Source organism: Symphalangus syndactylus, chromosome 23 (genome assembly GCF_028878055.3).
Source record: "Symphalangus syndactylus isolate Jambi chromosome 23, NHGRI_mSymSyn1-v2.1_pri, whole genome shotgun sequence".
NCBI lineage: Eukaryota > Metazoa > Chordata > Mammalia > Primates > Hylobatidae > Symphalangus > Symphalangus syndactylus.
Window position 1 is genome coordinate 11681292 of NC_072445.2, and position 25403 is coordinate 11706694.

Consider the following 25403-nt stretch of genomic DNA (forward strand, 5'->3'; position numbering starts at 1 on the left):
CTCCAGCCCAGCTGGTTGGGTCAGGGTGGCATCTGACTCAAGGGCAGCCAACCCACAGGTTGCCCAGTGATGTATGTGTGGCTAGACCTGAAATGGGGGCCTGTCCAATCAGCCCATTATCCTGAGTGGCTGAGTCAGTGAATGCTGGCAGCTGCTACCGGAAGGCCATGAAGGAGAGTTGAGCTGGAGAGGTCATGATGCCTGGAAAGCTGAAGTTATCAGGAAGCAGACACCATGACTCAGGAGAGGAACTGCGTGGACAGAAAGCAGCAGATGCTGGGGAGTGACTGAGTCATGCCAGGGTGGTTATCTATTGCTGTTGTCAAAAACTACTCCCAACCGCAGGGGCTTAAAACAACAACTATTTTATTATATCCCATGACGATGGGTCAGGAATTTGGACAGAGCTTGGCCGAGCAATTAGGTGGCAGTTAGGCTGGTCTGGAAGGTCTGGGGCAGCTGCACTCCCATATCTTCTGGTGCTTTGGTGGAGGTGGCTGGAAGGCTGGACTCAGCTGGGATGATCAGCCGCAGCCCCTCCAGCATGGTGGTCTCAGAGCAACTCAGAGGACATCCTAGGTGGCAGTTCGGGGCTTCCAGAGAGAACATTCCAAGAGGCCTGAGCTGAAGCTCCAAGGCATCTTCAACTCAGCATGTCACATTCTGTTGCACAAACAAGGCACTAAGAGCAACCCAGATTCAAGAGGAAGGGAATTAGACTCTGCCTCTCTACAGGAAGGATAACGTGGGATTTGCAGCCATCTTTATTCTACCACAGGTGAGGCACCAGAAGCTCCTGTAGACGATGATCCTAGAGCTACCTGTAATCCAGAATGCCCACCTGGTGCAGGAAAACCATCCCTGTTGCAACTCCTGTTTGGATTTCTGAGCGCCCATCCCCCGCACTGTGTTTGTCCTCACAATAACGCGCCTGGACTTGAGTGAGCTTGGCCGGATTTCTCTTCCTGTGCTCAAGGAGCCAACCTACAGCAGTGGTGAGCCCCTTAGACCCTTTCTCTTCCATTAGAAAAGAAAGCCAGGTGTGGCAGCAAGAAGTTACCCAACATGAGCCAATAAAACTTAGGTGGTAGGGAGAGGGAGCCCTTGGTCTTGCGATCTGAGCTTCAGTTTCCCCACCTGGAACACGGAAGTGAAACTACCCAATCAACCTACCTGAATCATTGTAACCAAGTAACCTGAAAGACACTTCCTGTCATTTTCCTGATATGATGTAGTCCATATCATGACATCCACACCCTTGATTTGGGGTCACTTTGCAAATGCCCATCGCTGCCTATCCCCATGACCTTGGCAAGCCCATCTCACCTATAATATATGAGTAGATATTTGAAATAAGTGACCTTTAAGGACCTCCTAGCTCTGAAATTCTAGAATTCTGAGAGGTCTGGGGTAAAGGGAAAGGTTGGCATAACTTGATTTTAGGGCAAGGATGCAGCTAGCTGGTGGTGAATAAGGGAGGCAGCACCAAGTAGGGTGCAGGGTGGGGTCTATAGGGCCAGAATAGAGATTAAGAGGGAAGGGACTCCAAGCGTGTAGGAGGGATGGTAGGGTTGGGTGCCGAGAAGGGAAAATGGCATTTCAACCACCATACCAACTTTATTCCTCCTCCTTTGCCCTTACTCCCCTTCCTTGAGCCTTCTAAGTTTTTGCGCCCTGTTGGCCTTTGCATATTCTGTTCCCTCTGCTCAGAAGCCTCTCCCAGCCCCAAGAGGCTAACTCCAATCATTCTGTCTCTCCTAAATGTCTCTTAGTCTTCCCCGAAGCCCCAACCCAAATAGGAACCCTCCTCTTACCTTCTTTCATAGCACCAATTCCCCTTCCCAGCCCTCACTGTACACATCATTATATATGTCTTGGTGTCATTATTAGCTTACTGTCCATCTCTCCCATTAAACAGGGGCTTCCACAAAGGCAGTGTTTGGTTGGTATTTGCTGAATGAACAAATGCACGAGGACACAAGTAGACTGGGAACAGACCAGGATGCAGGTCCTCACTGTCCAGGCCACAGAGCAGGATCCCTGTCGACAGGTGCCAAAGAGAAGAAAGGCTGCCCCCAGGGAGCCCAGAGGAGCCCTCCAGTGCCCCGGCCCACTCTGCCCTGTCAACACACACACGGCTGACGCTGAGCGCTAGAACACTGCAGCTTTATTGATAGAACAACCGCGTCCGCAACTAGAGGTTACATTTGGGGGCTTGGAGGTGAAAGAGAGGCAAATGGGGAACAGAGGCTGGGGTGGAGACAGACAGCAAGGCAAAGGGGTGAGGATGGGGTCGTGTGACTAAAAAATCAACCCCAATACATTTCACCCATTAATAAGGGGGTCTCCTGTTGTGCTTTTACCTTGGTGGTGGGGTGGGCTGGGGTGGTCAGACATGTGGGCCTGGGCATGAGGAGTTTTGGCTTTTCTCCCAAGTCTTTGAGGCCTCAGGGCTGGCGCAGCCCCTTCCGTCCCTGCCCCTTCTCCTGGGCTGGGGATAAAGGCCTTGGTGAGCTGGCTACTCTGGGGCAGGAAGGATGCATGGAGACCACTGGGGCCTAGAGAGCCACCAGAGTTGGGCTGAGATGGTGATTATGTGGGTGGCTGGGAGGATGGTGGGAGGGGGCTAGGAAGGAGGGCACTCCTCTCCTAGGAGAGTCCCTGCGAAATGAGTGCAGGCAACAAGAGGGCAAGGGGTGAGGTGGGAAGATGCCATCCCTCTGGACCTCGCCTGTACAATGGGGGCACCAGCTTAGATGCTCCCTAAGGTCCCTTCTAGTTATGAGGGTCAAGGGATCCCCAGGAAAGAGTGGTCCTTCTGCCCCAACACACACACACACACACACACACACACACACTCCACACATCACACACATTCTCAGACACACACGCACAGCACTGACTCGATAGAGAGGCGGGTGCTTCCCGGCCTTTGGAAGCATGGAGGACTCCGCTGAACCCTGAACCCAGCCTCAGCCAGTGGCTCTGCAGGGACTCTCCAGAGCAGAGGAAAGACCCTGGGAATACTCCCCAGCCCCTCAAGCTGCCCAACGAGAAAAAACACAAGGAATCTGCATGCCCCATCCGTGACCCTCCTGGTCTTTGGGGAAGCCAAGAGGATGAGCACATGAGAACATGCTGACCTTCACTCCTAGCCCAAGCTCTTGTGAAGTCACAGGGGAGACGAGGGGAAACAGGGTCTCTTCTGTCTGGGGGCCTGGGAGAGGGGCAGCAGCTGCAGACACTGTGGTGGGAGGGTGGCCACCTCTGTGTGGCACCCAGGCCTGCCATGGGGCAGAAGGGTCTGCAGCCTGGGATAAGAGGCCAGAATTTGGAGCCTAGGGCAGGATCCCAGCAACATCTATAACATCCCCACCGGCACCCTGGAGACAGGACTGTTAGCCAAACTCCCTGCAGTTGTTTGGCAGGAGACCTCAGGGGCAGTGACAAGTGGTGTGAGACCCCCAGAGCTGTAGTACCTGGCTCTCCCAAGACTGGCTCTACTCAAACTAGCTGTGTGACCTTGGGCCACTCCCCTTCCCCACTCTGGGCTTCAGCTTCTTCATCTGCACGAATTTTGAGGGGTCGAATTTTGAGGTCCATCCTCACTCTGACAGACTGAGCCAGGCGCTTTCCCAGAGCACAGGGAAAAGGAGAATGAATGAGAAAGAGGTGTCAGGCCCATCTCCGAGAGGCAGGGGTGGAAGGAGCATGGCAGGAGGAGGGGGCTTGGTCTTCAGGCTTCACTCAGCACCCTAGGAGCCTGTCTGTGGTCCCAAGGGCAGGATAGCCAAGCTGAGACTTCCATAAGCTGCTAAGCAGCACCTGGCCCCCGGAGTCCTTTTCACCAGCCTGAAGGGGACAAGGGATGGAAGGGCCCCAGCACCCTGAGGGCTGACCCTGAACACCCCGTTTTAAGGCCACAAAATGCCTCAGTCACCCTGACCCAGAGGGCGAGGCTGCCACTGGGGAGATGTGCTGGATCCAGCCAGCCTGGTCTCCCCTGGTGGGGGTCACTCATGGGCCACCCATCAACACACAGACACTGACACACCATGGCGCACAAAGACACACAGCATGAGCAACACTGATACAGAGATGCCGGCTCACAGGCACACACAGACACAGACACTGACGAGTCACCTGGTGACAGGCAAAGATACTCGTTCCTGCTGAGGAACACACACACACACACACACATAGACCAGCACGTGCCTAGACACCCACAGTGCCCGCTGGCATACACTGACACCCACATCCCCCACCCACCTGCTGGCACACACACACATACTCATCGGCCTCACCCATTCACATGTGGGGACCTCAGCATTTCAGCAGACACACTTTGTCAATCCCAGGTCAAGCTATCCTCAAGGCAGGGCTGTCTGCACCCACTGAGACCTCCAGCAGCATCCCCCCATCCCCCCTCCACCTTGTGCCCTTCGTCCATAAAGACCGGGAACCTGGGGGCCGCATGTATGCAGTTCAGCTCAGCCAACGTGTACTGAGCACCTTTACTGTCCGCTCTATGGATCCTGAAGGAAGCAAGGGAGGCAAGTCCCCCTGTTGGAGCAGCCAGGGTTGCGGGGCAGATGGATTGGAAGGTCCTCTGAGGGAAGCAGGCACAGGGTGCCTTGGGAACCCCAAAGAGGGAGCACTTGGGGCTATTCATCTCTGGTGCTCCAATGCCTACCCCAGCGAGGGCACAGAGGAAGCACCCAGGTGGTGCCAGGCCAGTGGTTCCTGCTGTCAGGAGAACCTGAGGAGCTTTTCAACATTTATGATGTCCAACTGCGCTCCAGTCCAATTAAATCAAAACCTCTGAGGTGGGAACCAAGCAGCAATGCTTTTTAAAGGACTCTGGTGGTTCTATTCTGCAGGCAAGGCCAGGAACCACTGATGACAGAATCCATTCCACCGGGCAATGGAGCGGTTTCCACACCAGGCTCACTTGTGCTGGGTGGGAGCGGGAGGTGGCGGAGGTGGAGGGAGGACTTGGAAGGCTCAGAGGAGGAGCTCACAGTCTAGTTGGGGCAACGGACTCTGCACAGATGGGACAGTTAAGGAACAACACCTGACAGACGTGATGGAAGTGTATGCTGAGAACCTGGAGCGATTCATTTCAGACAGAGGCCTTGACTGGGCCAGGAAGGCAGCCGTGCTGATTGGGCATCAGAAGGCCCCGCTGCATCCTGGCCTGGCCAACCACCAGCTGTTGGTGATAATGATCACACAGGCCTGGCAGGGGGAGATGGGCAGCCTTTGCCTCGGTTCCCCGCCTGCCTCCTGGCGCTGCAGTGCTGCCCGAGTTCCAGGCCTCTTCTCTGCAGCTGTCCCCACCAAATGCTCCAGGAGGAGCCCTGTGACGCTCCTCACCAAAGGTGCTTACATTCAATAAGGTCATCTGTAAGCTCTCTGTCATCCATAGGGGATGAAAGGTGGAATTTCAGGCCATCGCAGGCAGCTTGAGACTACAGAACAGGGCTGGACAGTCTATTCAGCCAGCACCCTACAAGCAAACACATCACTCAGGAGGGTGGACACACATGCTGACGTACACGGACACTCACAGAAACGACTGGGTCTCAGTCCAGTCTCACAGGCAGATATGTGCGATTGCATACACAGACCTGTGTTTGCACACACTCCTGCCCAACAATGTACCCACGGTGGTACCTAAATACAGATGGGCACAGACACATACACACATATGCACGCATGCATAAAGACTCATTCTAGAAGGGGCTGGGCCTTCTCTCTCCCACGGATGGCTGGGTGGGGGCTCAGGGGTGATGTCAAAGAGGAAAGATCTAGATCCCATCATGTCAATCTCAGGTGCCTAACCCAGGACCCAAGGACAGGGAGCCCTTTCATAGCTCCCAGAGAGTGAGGGGACTGGCACCTGCTCCCTCCACCAATCCCAGCTCTATAAGCCCCTCCTCCTTCACTGTCCCTGGGTGGAGAAGGGAACTTTCAACTAGACAGTGCTTTTTGGCATTTTGCCTTGCACACACCCTCCTATCCAGGGCACCCTTTCATGCCAAGTAGATAAGAAATGAAGGCCCCTCTCCACTTCCAAATTCACTATCTGATATGGGGGCACCAAATCACAGAAGTGGGACGTCTCTTCTGCTTTTCTCAAAGTCAAGCCTCACCCCAGAAAATGGGCTGGCCACCACTCCCCCAGCTCCTCTGAGACCCAGCTGGGGGCTGAGGCTAGGAGGGAACCGTGTTCTCAGGAGTCTCACTGCTTGTAGGGTGGAGTGGAGAAGGTATCAGTCTTCAGACCGCCCAGGCCCAAGACCCTGTGCTGGGTCTCTTCAAAGGGCGCACACTGAGGAGGGAAATATGGTGTCCCAGAAATAGGTCAGGGGATCTGGGGTGCCCTGTGGTCTCCACCATCCAGTGCTCACTCTGGACAGAGTTGTGTGCAGCAGGTGTCCTACCTTCCTTGTCCCCTGGATGTGGGACAGTCACAGAGCTCGCAAAGTCCCACCTGTTCCTCCTCTGATCCCTGCCTCTCCCATCTCAGGAGTCCCAGAGTCTGACCAAGGGAGGGGCTCCATGTGTGCCCCACTTCTGGCTCCCTTCTGGCAAAGCCACCAGGCTGGAGTTCGGCCTTGACTTAGGCAACAGGGGAAAGTCAGAAGCACACCACGAGTGCAGTGAGGACAAGGCCTATGTTGCGCCGAGGTCCCTGGGTTGGCGGATGCCATTCAGGCAAGTCCCCTGTCTTTGCAGTAAAGAAGGTGCTGGCAGGTCAGATAGAAACTTGTGCTTTAATATATCTCTGTGTGTGTGAGCATGAGTGTGTGCGTGTGTGCATGTGGAACAGCTGTCTCCAGGGCCTCAGTACCTGGCCTCTGCCCTTGTTCTCTGCTCATCCTTGCAGCCAATGCAGGCCCCCTCCCTGGCGGGCCGGTCCTGCCCCTGGGCACCCCAGCTGGCGGGGGTCAGTCTTTGGTACAATGTGGACACTTTGGTGTGCCGGGGGCAAGGTGAGGGGGGGCCACACAGCTCTCATCATCTCTGCAACGCCAAGAGGAAGATGGCCATGGGCCCCCACAGCTGTGGGCTGGACTGGCAGGGGGCTCCACTGCCCGGCATCACCACCACTGCAACAGGAGAGAAAGAGGAGACAGGCCAGGGCTCTGGTCAGCTCTGGCAGGGGCAGGAAGTGGCAGGCAGGTCGGCACTGTTACTCTGCCCACCTCTTTGGAGGGCCTGAGGGTGGGCACTGGTCCCAGTGCACACAGACAAACTCACAGCACAGACATGAGGTGGCGTGGGGTGGGGTGGGGGTTAGCTCAGCCTGCCGGGGTTCACGTTCACTGACTCGGAACAATTTACTTGACCTCAGTGGGCCTCAGTTCCCTCACCTGTAAAATGGGTCCAATGGTGTGTGCTACCCCAAAGGACTGTTGTGAGGATTAACTGTTGTGAGGTAAGTGAAACGTGCACATACAAGTTTGTGTGCCTTGCCTGGTACAGAGTAATTGCTCAGTAAGCAGGAGCTGTTAGTATTGGAAAGCTCTGGCCCTGGAAGGCACACGTTCACCTCTGGAGCCAGAGGTACGCACAGATGTATTCAGACACAGGCACAGGAGGTGCTCTGATACCGTGAACAGGTCAGTATGCTCACCACGAGGGTGGGGGCCAGGCTTCTCATTGTTTACACAAGTACACAGCCTGAGCGAGGGTGGGGCACACCTTCACACAGAGCCACATGATTCCCATCACTCAGACATTCTGAACGCTTATTCAGACACAAACACCCTCCCCCAACAGACAGGAACCCCCACCACACACAGCTCCTTCCAGATTCAGCTCCCCACCTCCTTCCCATCTTGCACCTTTATTGGGATCCATCTGCTTCCGGGGACACTCCCCCTTCTTCAGTGTGACGTCATCTATGGCAATATCCCCCAGGTAGCCTGGGCCTCGAACCCCCTCAAAAATAATCTGGGGTGGGGTGAGAAAGCAGGGAGCAAGGGTTGAGGAGGTTCTGCTGGGCACCAGAGCGATCCCCCGACCCCACCTTTCCCCTTAATCTACCTGGAAGTTCCCCCTAGCCTGACTCTTTCCATCCTTAGCCCCCAGGAAGAAGGACAAGGCTTTCCTGAGTGCTTCCTGGCCACAGCAACCACCGAAGCTGGGGAGGGTCCTCTGGGCCCTGCAGACTCACCTGGAAGGGCCCACTGGGGCTGATGGGCACATGGGCCTGCTGCCACACATTGCCCTTATTGCCACTGAGGGACCAGGCATGCGTGTCCAGAGCCCCTTTGTTCCGGGACCGCACCAGGAGGTTGAGGGAGCCTGTGGTGGGTGTGAAGACAGTGGGCAGTGAGATCTGGCCAGAGCACCCTCACCTTTCCACATTTACCAAGCCCTCTTCCCCCATCATAGCCTGCAGCCCCGTCCCTGTTGACAGGACCTCCTCCCCATGCCCAGCTGGGTGCAATGTCCCATTCCTGCAGGGACACCCTCAGTATGGGAAAGAGAAGACTTCAGCAGGATTTCATTTCTTCAGGATAACTTGCAAATTTTCTTTCATTTCTTTCCTGCCCTGCTAATCAGCTAATCTCCCCAACCCCAAACACACACATGCACACACCCCCCACCCTTCCCCTCTAGGCAAGGGAGCTGTCCCAGGGCAGTGGGACCTCTGTCTGGGCACACAGCAGGGTTTCCAAAGAAAACAGTGTCCCTGTTGGCAGTACATGACTTGTGGAGGGAGATGAAGGGCTTTTAAAATGTTTAATACCCAGTTGGCAAGAGGAGTATGTGGGGTCCAGTAAGGCCCTGGGAGAGAGAAGGCCAGAGGGGACAGTCCGTGTGACCATCCGTGCTCTGCATTCCCCATGAGGTGGAATAAACACCAGCAAGTGAAAGCTTGCAGGAGGCAGATTTGAACTGCATCTAAGGAAGCCCCTGGATGTATCAGATTTGCCCAGTAAAAGAGTGGGCTGTCTTGGGGGAGCATCCTGTCCCTGGGCAGGACTATCCAGCAGGGGTGCTGTGGAGGGGACCCCTGTCTCCAATCACCCCCCTGCTCCGTCTCCTTTGAGGCTTCCCATCGCTGTCCTCTCTTGGCCTTCCACACCTGATCTGGGTGCTGTCAGCTTCTCTGATGTCATTTGCTGCCACTCAGGTCTAGCAAACTGGTATCCTTGCTTTTCTTTCAATACTCGAGGGCCGGTTCCTGCCTTAGCACCTTTGCTTGTGATGTTGCCCCAGCCTGAAACATTCTTCCCTCCCTCAAGGAAGTCCCTGACCATCCCATGTAAAATAGCTCTCTGTTCTTTTTTTCTGCATTATTTTCTTTGTAAGGCTTGGCACCAGTAGACTGTAAGCTCTTCAAGGGCAGGGGTCTTTGTCTTGTTCTAGTGTCCTAGAACAGTGCCTGGCATATAATGGTGCTCAATTAGTTAAGTGAATGAATAGATGGATGAATAAACGAATGACAGGATTTGGTCTTCATGAACCCTGAGGTCCTTCCAACTCTGAGATTCTGTGAAAGTCCCTGATGAGAGTTACGGAAAATTCTTCATTCAGAATTTAACTATTGGGAACTGACAGGAATTTGACACAGACCTTCCCGCAAGGAGTCAAATAGGGAAGGGAAGATGTGAATCCCAGGCACTGCCATACCGCAGAGCAGAGTGGTCTGGGCCTGGGGAGCTGTACGTTAAGGACTCAGAGTTCACAGGAAGGATAGAGGGCTCCCAGCTCAAACCTAGGAAGACTTCTGGAGGAGGTGGTGTTTTCAACAGCCCTTGAGGAATGGGAAGGATTTGGCCAGGGGAATGTGGTAAGACGGCATGTTAAGCAGAGGGAACAGGCTGAGCAAAGCCCAGAGGCTGGAAAGCTGGAGTCCATGCAGGTACCAGCATGCAGGTCTGTTTGGCTTTAGATGTGACAAGAAAGATACGGAGGAGTCTAGTGAGCAAAGCTCATTCTTTTTTTGCCGGGGGGCGGGGGGGATGGGGACAGGGTCTTGGTGGTACAATCATGGCTCACTGCAACCTCAAACTTCTGGGCTCAATAATCCTCCCACCTCAGCCTCCCAAGTAGCTAGGACCGTAGGCACACACCACCACACCCAACTGATTTTTAAAGTTTTTTAGTAGAGATGGGGTCTCGCTATGTTGCCCAGGCTGGTCTAGAACTCCTGGCCTTGAAAAGCACTGGGATTACAGGCATGAGCCACTGAGCCTGAACAGGCCCTTTTCAAATGGAAGGTTGGGGGTCTTGGGCCCTGGATGTCCTCTGTAAAGGGATGTCAGGAAGCCCCTGAGCAGAGGGGAAAATTGGAGCTGATGGGGTGCTGAGGGGAGGGGACGGTGAAAAAGTAGCCTTCCCCATCAGGGTCCTTGAGGCAGGGCAGTGGAGGAGGAAGAAATGGTATGGGAACTGAGGCTAGATCCCAGGGGAATGGGGACAGGGGGCATATCTCCAGGAGGGAGAAGAGAGCCGTTCCTTTGGGGCTGGTGAGGATCCTGGAAGACACGGGCTTGGGCCCTGTGAAAGCCAGGGTGAGCACCTCCTCTTCTACTGGGTGCTGGTGCAGCCTCTCAAGGTCCCACCCCCTGCTGGCGAGGGTGCCTCCACATGCCTGGAACCTTCAATGTGCTCCTCTGCCTGGCTTTGCCATGGAGGACGGGGTGTTTCTTGCTATCCTAGTTCCTCTTCCCTCCTCCCCTCCCACTCTGCTTGGCAGCTCTGGGCACCAGCTGTTCCCAGACCTTGTGTCTCGCTGGCTCTCCTTGGTCCAAGCCAACTCCTTTCATCCCAGGCAGGTAACATTTGGTGGCTCTCTCCCACCAGGGGATCTGTTTATCTGGTGTCACAGATGGTACAGCTTTGTCTGTGGGAAGTGCCATGGAAATGCCAGCCAATGGGTACCATCTAAGATTGATTCCCCTTCCCTCAGAGCCAGGTATCTCATATCACTGTGGGCTGGAGGTGAGCTGGAAGGGACAGGGAGGGGGCATTGGTGTTGCCTGGGCACTCTTAGCCACGTTCTGGTCACCTCCTTCTCCTCCAGCACCCCTCGGTTACCCTAGAATTCCAGGTCCCTATGGCTGTGGGCAAATGGGCTGAGCATCACCAGGCTAATGCCTCCAAAATCTCCCCTCTCACTATCTTGACCAAGTTATGTAACACATGTGCTAATATCTTTCTTTAAACTAACTCTTTTTTTCTTTTTTGAACTTTGTCATAAGCATCAGTATTAGAGAAATCCTGAGTTTTAAGGGCTAGCTTTATTCACCACATAAAACATACCCAGTGCTAAAATTAGGAAAGATGGGAGTAAATCCAAATGAATTGGTTGTCCTACCTGGGGAAGCCAAATGGAAATGAGAGGACTGGGCAGGGTGGTGGAGTCCTGGTCATCCACCCTCACCTACCCCAGAAGAAGCTTCTTATGAAGTCCAGACCCAGCCACGGGCCAAATGATCTGTGCAAATGGTTTGGGGGCCCCAGTGGATGCAGAACCTTCCATCCCACTCCATTCTTGTTCATCAGTTCAGCTTGACCCACCACCCTAGCTGTGGAAACTTCTCCATGCTGAGCCTTTACATCTATATTTGCTTAAAGTCACTCCCTCTACCACTACAGCTGAGGAAAACAATGAAGATGCTTTCTGCGGACTGACAAGGAATAATCACCAAGATGATGTACAATTCAGAGGGAAAAAGCAAGTATAGGACAGTATGTGTAAAATGGGAGGAAATAGAATATGTATTTTATATATATATATATATATATATATATATATCTCTATGTACTGGTTTCTCTTTTTTTTTGAGACGGAGTCTCACTCTGTCACTCAGGCTGGAGTGCAGTGGTGCGATCTCGGCTCACTGCAACCTCCACCTCCTGGGTTCAAGCAATTCTCCCTACCTCAGCCTCCTTACAGGCACCTGTCATCACACCTGGCTAATGTTTGTATTTTTAGTAGAGACAAGGTTTCGCCATGTTAGCCAGGCTGGTCTCGAACTCTTGACCTCAGGTGTCCCGCCTGCCTCGGCCTCCCGAAGTGCTGGGATTACAGGCGTGAGCCACCTCACCCGGCCAAATGTACCGGTTTCTATTGGATAAAGTATCTCTGAAAATTTGCCCTAAAATCTAGTCTATTGATCACCTTTGGCAGATGGACTGGGATGGGAGAGCGTTTGCATTATGTGCCCTTTTGTACCTTTTGGCCTTTGTGAAATGTATTACCTTTCCTATAAACAAGTAAACAAACAAAAACAATTTTTAAAAAAATCACGATGTCCTCAGCAGTCTTCCATGACCATGCCGCGGGGTCAGGCAGGTCTCCCTGTTACCACCAGTCTCAGCCCCTGTTCTTCCACTGCCGCAGGGGTCACTAACTCCTAGCTGGTAGCATGGGTTGTTTAATACCTGTCTCTCTCACTTGCCTGTAAATGCCAAGAGGATGGGGAACTCGTCCACCTCGTTCACTGCAGCACCTGATACCTGGCACTGGGCAGGAGCTCTGGAAGTGATGGCTGACACTGGTTATGTGATGCTCCTACCAGTACCATTGCCTGCCAAAGGGCACTCCTTAGGTTCACTCCCTCACTTGCGAAGCAGGACTTCCTCTCACTGCCCACAAAGCAGTGATCTCATGTTTAGGGCTTGGAGAAGTCACACAGATCTAGCTTACTGTGTGGTCTTGGAAAAATGCTTGATGTCTCTGAGTTGGATGGTAACACTTCTCTCATCTGGTGGCTGTGAGGGTTAATGCAACCAGGGATGCGGCGCACCCAGGACGTCACCTGGCAGTCACTCCATATTCGCATCCTCTTAGTTGTCTTCTCTATCCCCTCCACTTCCATCTCATCCTGCTGGAGGCTGGAGTCTTTTCTTTTTCCTTCTTTTTTTTTTTTGAGATGGAGTTTCGCTCTTGCTGCCCAGGCTGGAGTGCAATGGTGCAATCTCAGCTCACTGCAACCTTCACCTCCTGGGTTCAAGTGATTCTCCTGCCTCAGCCTCCCAAGTAGCTGGGATTACAGGCACCCACCACCACGCCCAGCTAATTTTGTATTTTTAGTAGAGATGGGGTTTCACCGTGTTGGCCAGGCTTGTCTTGAACTCCTGACCTCAGGTGATCCCCCTGCCTCGGCCTCCCAAAGGGCTAGGATTACAGGCGTGAGCCACCATGTCCGTCCCCTGCTGGAGTCTTTTCTATCTGCAGGCTCAGGACTCCCTGACCATCTCAAAACCTCGGACAAGCTGGCTTTCAACTTCTCCTCTTGCCAATTCTCCATGCAGACCCGTCCAAGGACCTCTCATTTAGCCAAGTGGGCCAGCTGAGGCCTCACATGGGCCAGCCCATGGCCTCCTGTGGACCCCACTCCCCTCCCATCCCCCAGCACACACTTGGTGGAGACTACCTGGTCCCCCAACTCACCGATGTGTTTCCCATACATGTGGTAGAAGAAGGAGACACAGTAGAACTTGGCACTGGCATTGTAGAGGGGACTCACTAACCTTGCACGGTCCCCCAACTCCCGAGGCCTTGACGTCTCGATGAACATGTAGTAGCCTGTGGGGAATGGGGAAATGCGCCAACAGCCCCCAAGACAGCCGGGCCTCTTCCTACCTGATTCCCTCTCTGCCTAAGCCTCTGCTGGCTGAACCTGAGGTGCCTCACCCCACGCACCCTGCCTCATAGCGCAGGAGTCTGGTCAGTGCTCATGAGTCCTTGGCTCTACTGTAATTCCTCTTCCTCTTGATCCTCTATCAGGATAGGGCTGCATCTCCCTCAGACTGGGGCTCCCTGAGGACGGGGCTGTCTCCCCTCAGACCAGGGCTCCCTGAAATCGAGGCTGTGTCTCCCCTCAGACCAGAGCTCCCTGAGGACAGGGCTGCATCTCCCTCAGACTGGGGCCGTCTCCCTTCATCCCCAGTCTGGGGTGCCCTGGGCCTAGATACCCCCCTGAAGCAATCCTCCATTTCTGGCAGCAGGCCCGGTCCTCACCCTCAGGGGTGCCACTTATGTCAGTGGGGGGACCAGTGTTGGGGGAGCGTTTGGGGTTCTGGGTGAGGGCATTCTGCCGCGTCCAGTCAAAGTTGTCTGTCAGGTCCTGGGTGTAGCCACAGATCTTCTCATCCTCAAAGTGGCAGGTGTTGTCTGCATTTTATGGGGCAAATGAGACAAAGAGTCACCCTTTTCAGCCCCTGAGGCCCAGCCTCGCCCCTGTCACCCCCCAGAGGTGGCTCCCATGCATCCAAGCAAGGCACCCAGGATTCCAGGCTTCAAAAGACCAGGCATGGGGCCCACAACAAATTTCTTGCCATAACAAGACTTCTTAACCCTTTCTGTGCCCTAGGCCCTTCTGGCATCTAGTGAAGCCTAAGGATAATCTCAGAATAATGATTTTAGACACATAAAATGAAATGTATAGGATTATAAAAAAAATCAATTATATCGAAATACAGTTGTCAAAATATTTTTCAATTTGTTATAAAATCATAAGTAGTCTTCTTTATTATCTAATTAAACCACAAGATCTAGTATTAGGTCTAGTAACTACTACAGTTTTGAAATACAAATGGATATAAACGATATTTAGAGACATCTGGAACAACTATAAGGTAAGGTGAGAACACGGGATTTCTACTGCTGACAAAATCACAGGTCCTGATTTTACTACTGTGGTTTGGGTCCTCCATTCGTCATTGAAGGGGATGTTAAATTTCTGCTAGAAGACAGGGAAAATAAAGAAATAATTGAGGCCAGGCATGGTGGCTCATGCCTGTAATCCTAGCACTTTGGGAGGCTGAGGCGGGCGGATCACCTGAGGTCAGGAGTTCAAGACCAGCCTGGGCAACATGGTGAAACCCCATCTCTACTAAAAACACAAAAATCAGCCGGACGCTGTGGCACGTGCCTGTAATCTCAGCTACTTGGGAGGCTGAGGCAGGAGAATCACTTGAACCCGGGAGGCGGAGGTTTCAGTGAGCTGAGATTGTGCCACTACCCTCCAGCCTGGACAACAGAGTGAGACTCCATCTCAAAAGAAAAAAAAAGAAATTAATTGTATGCCTTTCCATGTTCATAGACTGCCTGAATTCTATACATAGATTCCTTGGAGGTCCATGGGTCACAGACTAAGAACCCCTGACTCAGGCAACAGGGGGTGTAGATGAGCCCAGCCTCTCCTTTTTTCTTTTGGGACAGTAAACCTCTCCCCACCTACCTGGCCTTTAAACCCCAGAATAAATCCCAGATATAAACAGCTCCAGCCCAACCCTGCTTCTCCTTCTAGCCTCTGGCCCTACCCCATGGAAACACAGGGGGAATTCATTTTCTCTCTGACTATCTCAAGGATAGCCTATCTCCTTTCTCTCACCAGGAGAGCCTTTGTGTCCCTAAAGGGAAGGGGAAGTCATGGGTGACTGGGGAGTCTCACCTGAAAGGTTCGGAGGGTTGATGGCTGAGAAAGCAAGCAGGGAAACCAAGTCAGAACTGAGGTGTGGGGCTCTGCAGAGGATACCCTGCTTGGGACCAGAGGACAGGGTCCTCAGAGCCAGGACTGGGGGCCAGCGGATCTGGCCTGCAGTGACAAGGTAGGAGAGTACACGGTGGGGAACCCCAAACTTAGGAACCACACGAGGATGGTGGAGGGGGTCCCTGGCCATGAGATGGGCCCATCCTTCCTACCACCACCACTGTCACCTACGCTCTGTATAGTGGATGATGCGGGAGGCCATGTCACCAGCCCCGAAGGTGGTATAGGGTGTGAGGCGGACCTCATAGCTGTGGGGCACACGGAGATCGGTCAGGACGTACTCCAGCAGCTGCCCCTTCTCCACGCGCCGGACCGGGATGGCCTTGACCACCGTATTGTGCTGGTTCAGCTGTAAGTACAGGGAGTTCCCAGATGCCTAGGAGGTCAGGCCCTCAGTTTCCTCATCTGTGAGACAGGACAATCACCCCTTCCGTGCCCACCTCCCAGGGCTGTCTTCATAATAAAAATGATGATAGCAACACACTGAACCATTAATAAGTGTGGGGCACTGTTCTAAGTATATTGCCACTAGTAAGTCATTTAATCCTCAAAATTACAATCCTATGAGGCAAAATATTATAATTACCCCCATTTTACAGATAAGGAAACTGAGGCCAAAGAGAGTAGCTTGCCCTAGCTCACACAGAGCTGGGTTCTGGCCTAGGCAGTCTGCCCCTGAGCCACACTCTTACCCTCCCACCAGTCACCTCTTGGGATGAGCAGAACCACATGGAATCAGACTGGGCACGAGAACAGCAGAGAGACCCTGGCTTTGCATGGTGGAGAACCCCCTGGATGAGACTGACCCTCCCCTCTCCCACACCCCTTCTTTGGCTCTTGACCCAAGAGTTGATTCTATGTTCTGTGAGCAGTGCTGGCTCCCTCCCCCATGAACCCAGCAGACTCTTGCCTGCCCAATTCTCAGAGCTATGCCTAGAGTCTGGGTCCAGAAGGGACAGTTCCCTAGAACCTCCGATCTCTTGCTGCTATGTCCAAAACTTTTCTCCCTGCCCCTGAAGAATTGTCTCTAAAAGGGTCAACATGTCTGAGCCCCATCTCCGACCCTTCCTCTGGCCTTGATGAGCATTTCCAGGGTCAGCCACACCACCCTCCTCCTGCCCCCAGGCCCCCGCTCCCCCTTGGCCCACCTGGCGGACGCTGAGTCTGTAGTTAAGCACAGGGTCGACAGCGTCGGGCTCCCTCTGAGTCCACTGCAGCACGTAGGAGTAGTTCTTGGACAGCTTGTGGCTGCGGGTGGGGTTGGGGGTGTCGAAGTAAAACTCCGGGCTGTAGGCTTTGGCTAAGAGGGCGGGGAGGGGGGCATTGGGCCGTGGAGGGTGCGGGGGAGACACAAAGAGAGGAGGTGTGGGAAAGGGAAACGAGGATTAGGTGGAAAACAGACAGGGGATGGAGAAACAAAGAAAAAGGGAATATTGTGAGGTGGGGAATGTTGGGAGAAGAGGGGATTGGGGAAAATGAGGATGGGATAGGAGGGAAAGTGGGAGATGGAGACAGGGACATTGGAAATTCCAAGAGATGACATTGGTGAGAAGAGAAAGGCAGTCCGAGAAAAAAACAGAGTAAAGAGAAATTTAGGAAGACACAGAAAAGGGATATGAGGGAAGACGGGGAAAGAGAGCGGGGGAAAGACACAAAGAAGGGTCAGGGATATTGGGAGGAAAGAAAGAGAAGGCAGAGGAGGGGAATAGAGAGAGGAGTGGCGAGACAGGGAAAGTGTGGGAGAACAGGGGAGAAGGGAAGGAGGTGGGAAATGTCACAGGGGCCTCTGGCTGGCAGGGCTGGGTGGTGGGGAGGTGGGGAGAGGGCCAGTGACCTGCCGTCCTATCCCCCTGCTGTTGAGTGAGGGATTCAAACAGAAGCTGAAAGGCCACTCAGTCAGTTGGGTGCTGCTGGGAAAGCTGTGTATGCCACTGAAAGGGGGACAGGCATCCCCAGGCTCGGCTCCAGGGGCGCTGCCACCAGCTTTTGCAGGGAGGCGGCTCTCCCCACATGGAGGAAGACCATCAGCAACCCAGGCAGCCCCTCTTGCTCCCTTAGGCCTCCCTCACCACCACCTCCACCCTTTTCTGACCCACCCATGACCACCTGCAGCCCCTGACACCCAACCTGAGAATGCCTCGAAGAGCTGGGGCTGAGAGGGGTTTCTGGGCACCGAAGGGCCTGCACCTCTAGGGTGCCAGCTCAGGAAACGTGTGCTGTCTGGCCCAGTGCCCCGCAACAACGTTCCAGAGAAGCTGTTGAGGGGCGTCTTCTCTCCTCTAAACTACACCTCAGGCTCCCGAAGGGCTCCCCATGCTGGAAGCTGGGATTGGACCGAGCTGAAAAGGGTGGAGCCTATGCCTTACGCAGGCGGAGCCCAGACGTGGCTTGGATGGGTTTCGAAGGGTTCTAGGCCTGGTTTGGGTGCTGGTAGAGAGGTGAGGGCTAGGCCTGGGGAAAGGCTGTGTTTGAAAGCGGCGCGGTTGTCACACGCCCAGGAAGCGGGCTGAGCTGTAACGGGCGGGGCTTGGACAGGTCTAGGCATAGGCGGGCCCTGGAAGGGGAAGGCCTCAACCTCAAGGGAGGGTGTGAGTGGAGGGGCGTGGCCCACACCTGGAGGGCGGGGCTGGGAGGCCCACGTTGGGATCTGAGTGGCACGGGGCGGGGCCTGGCCTGGCCTTGGCGTGGGCGGGTCTTGGAAAGGCCCGGGCTAAGCCCGGAGTAGGTGGGCTTCAAGGGGGCCAGGGGGCCCACGCAGGCAAAGAATCACCGGGGCTGGGATTGGGGCAGAGCCTGGCCCCTGGTGGGCGTGGTGGGTGGGGCGGGACCCACTGGACGCTCACCGGAGACCTGGAAGAGGCAAGCAGCCGAGCCCACATCGTTGGAGACGCTGCACTCGTAGCTGCCGCTGCTGTCGCGAGTTACGGCGTCGAGGAGCAGCTCCGCGTGATCCGGCGCCTCGGCGGCGGCGGCGGCGGCGGGAACGACAGGCGGCGGCGGCAGCAGCTGCCCTTTGAAACGCCACACAGCCGAGGCGATGCGCTGGGGGCTGCCTCGCAGCAGCGAGCAGCGCAGGAGCACGGGCCGGCCCAGCGCCTGGCGCACGTCCTGGGAACTGGGCTCCACCTCCGGCGGGACTGGGGGCGGGAGCGGCGGTCAGCAGGGCCTCTCCCCAGCGAGTGGGGCCTGAGGAGCGGCCCGTGAGGAGGCAACGCGCTCGCCTCTACTGCCGTGAGCCCCCCCAGGAAAAATCCCAGGGCGGATGCACACTCGCAACACATCCCTCCGATGGCCACGCTGTTAACCTCCCAACCTGCAGATACCCACTCCCTCCTGGCCATTCCCTCCAGCCATGCTTCCCAGACCCGGCCTCCAGGCACGCCCTAAGTGGGCCCCTCGCCCCACACCCACCCCAAGCAATGAAATGCAGGATAACGCAGGGGTTTTGCGCATAATCGCTAAAACTAGATGCGCTGGGTTCAAATCCCAGCCCTGCCTCTGTGAGACTTCAGGCAAGTTACTCAACCTCTCCGTGTCTCGGTTTCCCTGTTTGTAAAAATGGGGGAATAATAGAATCTATTATAGGGCTGTGGGGGGTTAAATGAGTTAGTGCATTAAAACTCTTAGAACAGTGTTTGGCACATGGTGGTAATTTTCATCATCTTGTTATCAGTGTTTCCCTTGAGGGTCCTTCCTCCTCCTTCAAAATCCCATTTCCACCTGTCAAAAGTAATTTTTTTTATTCACCGGGTCCCTGAAAATGAAGATGGGAGATACTTGATGAAGTGGAGCAAAGAACACAGACCTCCGTGTCCTACAGCACGGGGTGTCAAGGAGCGTTAGGGGTATCAGGAGTAGGTGGTGGGGTTTGGTTGGACTGGGGTGAGTGAGGGGCTGAAGAGGGACAGGCCGGCTGGGAGCCGGAAGGAAAGCTGGGAAGGTAGTCCAGGTGGCGTGGTGGACTCACACTGCACGTTCAGCTGCACCTGGGCCTCACGGGGACGCACGTTGAAGCCATTATAGCGGGCGGTCTGGCAGCGGTAGGTCCCGCTCATGTCTCGGCTCACTCGCTCCAGCCGCAGCTTCCCGTCCGGAGTCTCCTCCAGGGGCAGCCCCGAGGGCAGCAGTGCAGCCTCCTTGTCCACGCGGGACCAGAGCACGGGCGGCCGCGGCTTGCCCCGCACCTCGCATTGCAGCTCGGCAGGCGATCCCTCGCGCACGGTCACCACGGCCCTACCCTTGGGCACACTGATGGTGGGCGGCACTGCGGGGGTGATGGTGGTCAGCGGAGAGGTAGGAGCGGAGTTAGAGCTCCCCACTGGGCTCTGCCTTCCGGCTCCTGCTTACCTCCCACTAGGTGCAAGCCTCTCTCTCCCATCCCAGATTTCCCACTGGTCCCCCAGTATTTCCAAAGCGGAACTCACTTTTCCAAATCCTCTCCATTTCCTGGGTCTCCACCTCAGGGTCTCCCAACTCAAAATGAGACCTTAAAAGTCAGCCTGGCCTATATTCCTTCTTCCCCAGCACTAGTAAGTACTAGGGATTCCACCTCTTAAACATTTCTAAATATATCCATTCTCGGTCCTTCTGTCCTACTGCGGGCCCTGGCCTATCTAAAGACTTCATCTTCTCTTGCCCTAGTGTGTTATCACAGGCTGCTAGTCTGTCCTACAACATCCTTGCCCTTTCTTCCTAAGTAATAGGATATGGTTTTCAGCAGGGCTTATAGCCACCCAGAAAAAAGACTACATCTCCCAGCCTGCATTATTGTTAGCTACAGCCACGTGACTAAATTCTCGCCAATGGGATACTAAGGAAAATGAGGGTGTTTAAAAGAAGCTGTACCCCTCTTCTCCTTCCTGCAGAAAAGAATGCAGAATAATGGCTGCAGCTGGAACTGCCATCATGGGCAACGTGGCACATGCTAAGGATGATGGAAGAGCAAGCCAGGTGGAGCCTGGGGCCCTGAGGACTTGGTGGAGCAGAGCCCCTATACTAGCCCCGACTGCTCGCCAGCAGAGTTTTACATGAAGAAGAAATACACATCTGGCTAGTTTAAGCCACTGTTAATTAGGATTATTTCTGTTAATAACACTGTTAATTTATTTTATTCACGGCAGAACTTAATTCAACCCAACACATTGCCCAGAGGGTCTTCTGAAGACTTCCATCAGTCCCATTGCACATCACATCAAGCAAATTAAAATGTACCCATGTTCTACATTAAATATAATTTAAATATAAAGTTTTTATTTGTAAATAGCTCTACAAGGCAAGCTGAGGTCCAGTGATCTAGTTAGTATAATATATACTCTATAAACATTTATGCATTTATTGGCTTTAATTGTGCAGTTGTTTCTTTGTATTTTGGAACCAATTAATTTATTTTTCCAGGCCCTTAAGACACTTCCATACCCTAGGCATCAGGCCTATGAGCTAAATGGGGGAATCAGCCCTGGGCCCCTGCCCTGGCTCTAAGACATTCCAACTCCCAAGCCCTCTACACACCGTACAGGCTAAAGAGTAGTCTCTCCCTTTGAGGCTGTACTGCCTTCAGGGAACTCTTTCCAGGCTCTCATGTATCACAGTTTGCAGTAATATATTTATCTGTGAGACTATCTGAAACGTGTCTGCCTTTCCTCCTAAGCTCTATGAGGGCAGAGCCTGTTTTGCCCGCCACTCTACCCCAGGACCTAGCACAGTGCCTGGCATATTAACAGGGACTCAATAAAAGCATGTGGCATGAACAAATGGTGGCCTCCTCACTCTGGCTTCCCTTTCCCAAGCCGTTGCCTCCCCACTACCTCCTGTCTGTGGGCCTCTCCACCCCCCTCACATTTCCCCAGTGCCCCTCCAGCTGCCCACCTGTCTCAGAGGAGATGTTGACCTCGACGCTGAGGTCGGGCACGGGTGCCCCTGGGAAAGAAGCCATGCACAGGTAGGTGCCATAGTCACTGAAGTGCAGGTCAATGAGCTCTAGGCTGCTAGTGACTGCGGGCAGCTCAGGATCATTGCGGGTCACCAGCAGCCGCTTGGACATGCGTGCCGGCTTGCCATTCTTGAACCACTGGTAGGTCACCTTCTCCTGGGGCACTGCATCCACGTGGCACGATAGCTTCAGGTCCTGGCCCAGCTGGATGTTCTCACTCTCTTTGATCACATCAGGAGTGATCTGGAATGTAGCGTTCTTCATGGCTGTGAGTGGATGGGGAGGGAAGGGTAGCTGGGGTTGGCCTGACTCCAGGGGTCCATGTCCCACCCCAACCAGACCTAGCTTCTCCCCTCTAACTGGCCCTTCTGGGGATAGGGGGCTACAACTCCCCCAGGTGAAACTATCACTTTTCTCTGCTTGGAAATTGTTTCATTTGTTCAGATGTGCTTTACAAATTCAAAAAAGGTCACTGCAGAAAAGCAGGTTTGGTAATAACAGAACATACACTATGTGAGAGGCACTGTTCTAAGCACTTAACATGGATTTACTAGTTTAACCCATCCAGAATCTCTGAAGGAGATGCTTTATTACGCCCATTTTACAAAGAAGGGAACTGAGGCTCAGACACTTTAAGTAACTTGCCCAAAAAAGTAGCCAATCTTGAATTCAAACTCAGAGTCTGAACCCTTGACCATCACAATGCTTTGTTTTTATCATTGTTTTAAACCTTAAAATATGCAAAATACACATTTGGAAGCATGCACTAGAATATAATAGTGGTTCTATCTAGAGAGTGGAACTGAGCAGAATTGACCATTTAATTCTTACATTTCACTCTTTTGTGCTGTTTGACTCTTTGTAATAAGTGTGTGTAATTTTTGTAATAAGAGACCAATACAATCACTTTACACACAATTACATAAAAACACAGCATTTAGAAAGAAAAAGGTCTGGCCTCTTAAAAAAATGTGGGTCATGTTTGAAATAAGCCAAGAGTTAAATCGAGTTTTTAATCAGGTACCCAACCTTCTGGACAGGACACTGGCACAACAGGCACAAGTCAGGTCCATGCTGGGAAAGGCGGGCTCTACAGCCACGCTAAGAGGTGACCGTAAGTATTTGGTGTAAATTGAGATCTTACCAACCCAGGCTTAAAAGGCCAAATGGAATCAGGTGGAGAAAAATAATCTTCTGATGGGAAAAGTACCATCGAAGGAAAAAGTAGTCATTAGTCACAATTTTTAGCCTTCTTTCTTGCTCTGATTAAGTAAAAAGTCACAGAGAGCTAGTTTCTTTCTGTGAGGAAAGTCAGAAAGAAACTGACTGGTCAGTGAGAGAAGAGAGTTCATGTAATCAGTGACTCTCAGTGGAGTTCGGCAGAAGCTGTACTTTATGTTCAAGTGCTAAAGAGCTGGAAACAAGCCTGGATCTTTAAAAACAACAGCCAAAGCCAAGCAGGGAGTGTATATTCAGGGCAACTTGAATCAATGCTCTCAGGTAGCCAAAATATATTTTAAAAAAAAAAGAAAAAGAAAACAAACAAAAATCCCTAAAGCCACACAAGCAGAAAAATTTAAAGTTTTCTCCTTAAGTAAGAGTGTCAAAATCAAGATCATAGTGAGCAGTTCATTACTGAGGCTGAGGTTTAATAAGAAAAATGTTTATACTTCTTTAGACTGTGCTCAAAGTTTTCTATCATTTTTACATTTGGTAATTATCTTCAGATTCACTTAAATACTTCCCTAATAAATATTTCCAAATAGGGCATATGGAAATGTGTGTTATTTTCACTTAAATTCAGTTAATCACATAGAAACCATGGTACAGGGAGAAAGCCAGGAAATTACTCTTGAAGCCTAGAATGTCCCCATTTAGCTTTTGCAGCCTCAGTTTCCCCATCTTAAAAAAAAAAAGTAGGTAATCAATCCTAGCCCTTCCTACTTCTTGGACTGTTGAGGTTACATTTGGCAATGTAGATTGTCAACTGTCAATAAAGCTTTATATAAATTTTATTCCTTCTGCCATCTGCTGGCAGTTAGCTGAATTGCAGGGAAATCGAAGGGCGTGGAACATCCTCTGTATGCCTCACCTGCCAAGGAGAAGCAAACAGGCCCCTTTCCTAGTTCACTGGTAGCTCCCAAAGACCAGGGACCCTGTCTACCTCACAACTTCCCTCCCACCCCTTCTGAGGCCACATACATCGCACCAGCAGGTTGACAGTCTTCTTGGCAGGGTTGCCCACATTGTTGGTGGCTGTGCAGTTGTAGTAGCCAGAGTCCCGGGCCTGCACTGAAGGGATGCTGAGGGTGCCACCCTTGGCCAGAGCACCCAGGGGCAGTGGGCCAGGCCCATGGGACCACTGCAGCTGCGGGAGGGGATCACCGCCTGTCAGCAGACACTGCACCGTCACATTCTCCCCAGGGTTCACCACCAGAGTTTCGTTCACAGACAGCTTCAGGGCTGGTGGTGCTAAGAGGACAAGGAGTGGGGTCTTAGGGGACTGTGAGGCAGGGCTGGATGTTGGGGAAAGTAAGGGGCTAGGAAAACCATAGAGGCTGGAGAAGCCCTCGGGGGAGGTGAGAGGGGAGAAGACAGAGCAGGAAGAGGAGGGGAGGGACCAGACATTAGTGGCAATGTGCCTGGAGTCCCTGTGGGGTGGGGCACTATCTCCTGGTTGGGAGTTAGCTCAGGTAGGGAAGGAGTATGGGGAGGAAAACGCCTGTACCCGTGGTGTTGGTGAGCCGGAAGGTGATGGCCTTGTCTGGGATGCCGCACACGTTACGCACAGACACCTGGCAGGTGTAGCTGGCATAGTCCTGGGGCCGCAGGTTCTTCAGCTTCAAGACCTTGGTCTCCCCCTGGGCAGCAGGGGACCACTGGGGTGAGGAGCCTGCTTGAGTCTCCAGGGATCCCGCATACTCATTTGCCCAGCACCACAGCCTACCACAAATGCCTGTCTAATTCCTCTCTTCCCACCCCCACCCCCACCCTCACCATTTAGCCCCCGGGCTCCTGAGCCTGGGGTGGATGCTACACTCTCCATAGCCTTGGCAGTGTCTCATCATGGGCTTCTCTGGGTCTGAGGTTGCCCTGGTACACACTGGCAAGGACCAGGCCTTGGTTTCTCCAATCTGGGAAATGGAGGGGTAAGAAGGGAACTTACTTTTACAACCCACACAAACATGGGGCTGGCCCACAGCCACCGCTGAAAGCCCTCCTTGGCAGAATGGCATCACCACCATCTCCTGGGACTATCAGGTCCCATGGGAAGAGGAGTCATCTCCTCGCCCCCAGATCCTGCTGTGCCTGGCCACAGGTTCCCAATACTCTGCCACCCAGCAGCAGACTGGGATGACCTGTCTGCCCTAGGGGTGCCTTTTCCTAACTAGCAATGTTTCTGGAGGACATGTTGCCTCGGGGACACTCCTGTCCTCACTGCTGCTCCCTGGGCTTTCTGTCATTTTTCTGCCCCAGGCTGTCTGAACTCCAATCAGAATGTGTGTTTCCAAAGTAAGAACAGAATTGTTGAAGTCAGGGCAGTCCCAAAAACTCAGCCCCATGCCCCCCTCCCTGTTGGATGCAGGAGAAAAAGTGTGGGGTGAGCAGCTGCCCGTCCTGACCTGAGTGTAGAGAGGTTCATAGATGTCGACCCCATTGTCTTGGCTGTGGGACAGGGTATCGGAACCCCGCTTCCAGATGAAGCGGGCAGGCGGGTTGGAGTTGACAGTACAGCGCAGGAACACCGTCTTCTCCTGGTAGAAGTTGCCTCGCACATCGCTTACTGTCTGGTGCACCGTCAGCATTGGCTCATCCAGGTCTGCAAGGGCACAGCCCCCATGGAGTCAGGAGTGGGTGACCCCAAGGGTGGGGGGCTCAGGCTCCCGGCAGCCCTTAGGAAAAGCTGAGCCACCCTCAACAGACATTTCCAGATTGCCAGATGCCCT

At 53.4% G+C, this 25403-nt stretch overlaps 1 protein-coding gene across 3 annotated transcripts in view; it reads right to left on the reverse strand.

Moving 5' to 3' along the window:
- Positions 1–2150: 2150 nt before the first annotated feature.
- Positions 2151–25403, reverse strand: part of MDGA1 (MAM domain containing glycosylphosphatidylinositol anchor 1) — a 64823-nt gene continuing 41570 nt past the window's right edge. The window contains exons 4-17 of one of the 3 annotated variants that reach the window (XM_055263578.2): positions 25080–25276; positions 24185–24317; positions 23659–23928; positions 21393–21722; positions 19495–19791; positions 18371–18664; positions 16676–16827; positions 15699–15876; positions 15429–15572; positions 13994–14146; positions 13424–13558; positions 8186–8316; positions 7854–7962; positions 2151–7115 (exon numbers count right to left, since the gene is read on the reverse strand). In XM_055263578.2, the coding sequence (XP_055119553.2) occupies positions 7024–7115; positions 7854–7962; positions 8186–8316; positions 13424–13558; positions 13994–14146; positions 15429–15572; positions 15699–15876; positions 16676–16827; positions 18371–18664; positions 19495–19791; positions 21393–21722; positions 23659–23928; positions 24185–24317; positions 25080–25276 (2615 nt within the window). In that variant the 3' untranslated portion in view covers positions 2151–7023. The remainder of the gene's footprint in view (positions 7116–7853; positions 7963–8185; positions 8317–13423; positions 13559–13993; positions 14147–15428; positions 15573–15698; positions 15877–16675; positions 16828–18370; positions 18665–19494; positions 19792–21392; positions 21723–23658; positions 23929–24184; positions 24318–25079; positions 25277–25403) is intronic. The other 2 variants (XM_055263579.2, XM_055263580.2) reach the window with 2 other exon arrangements.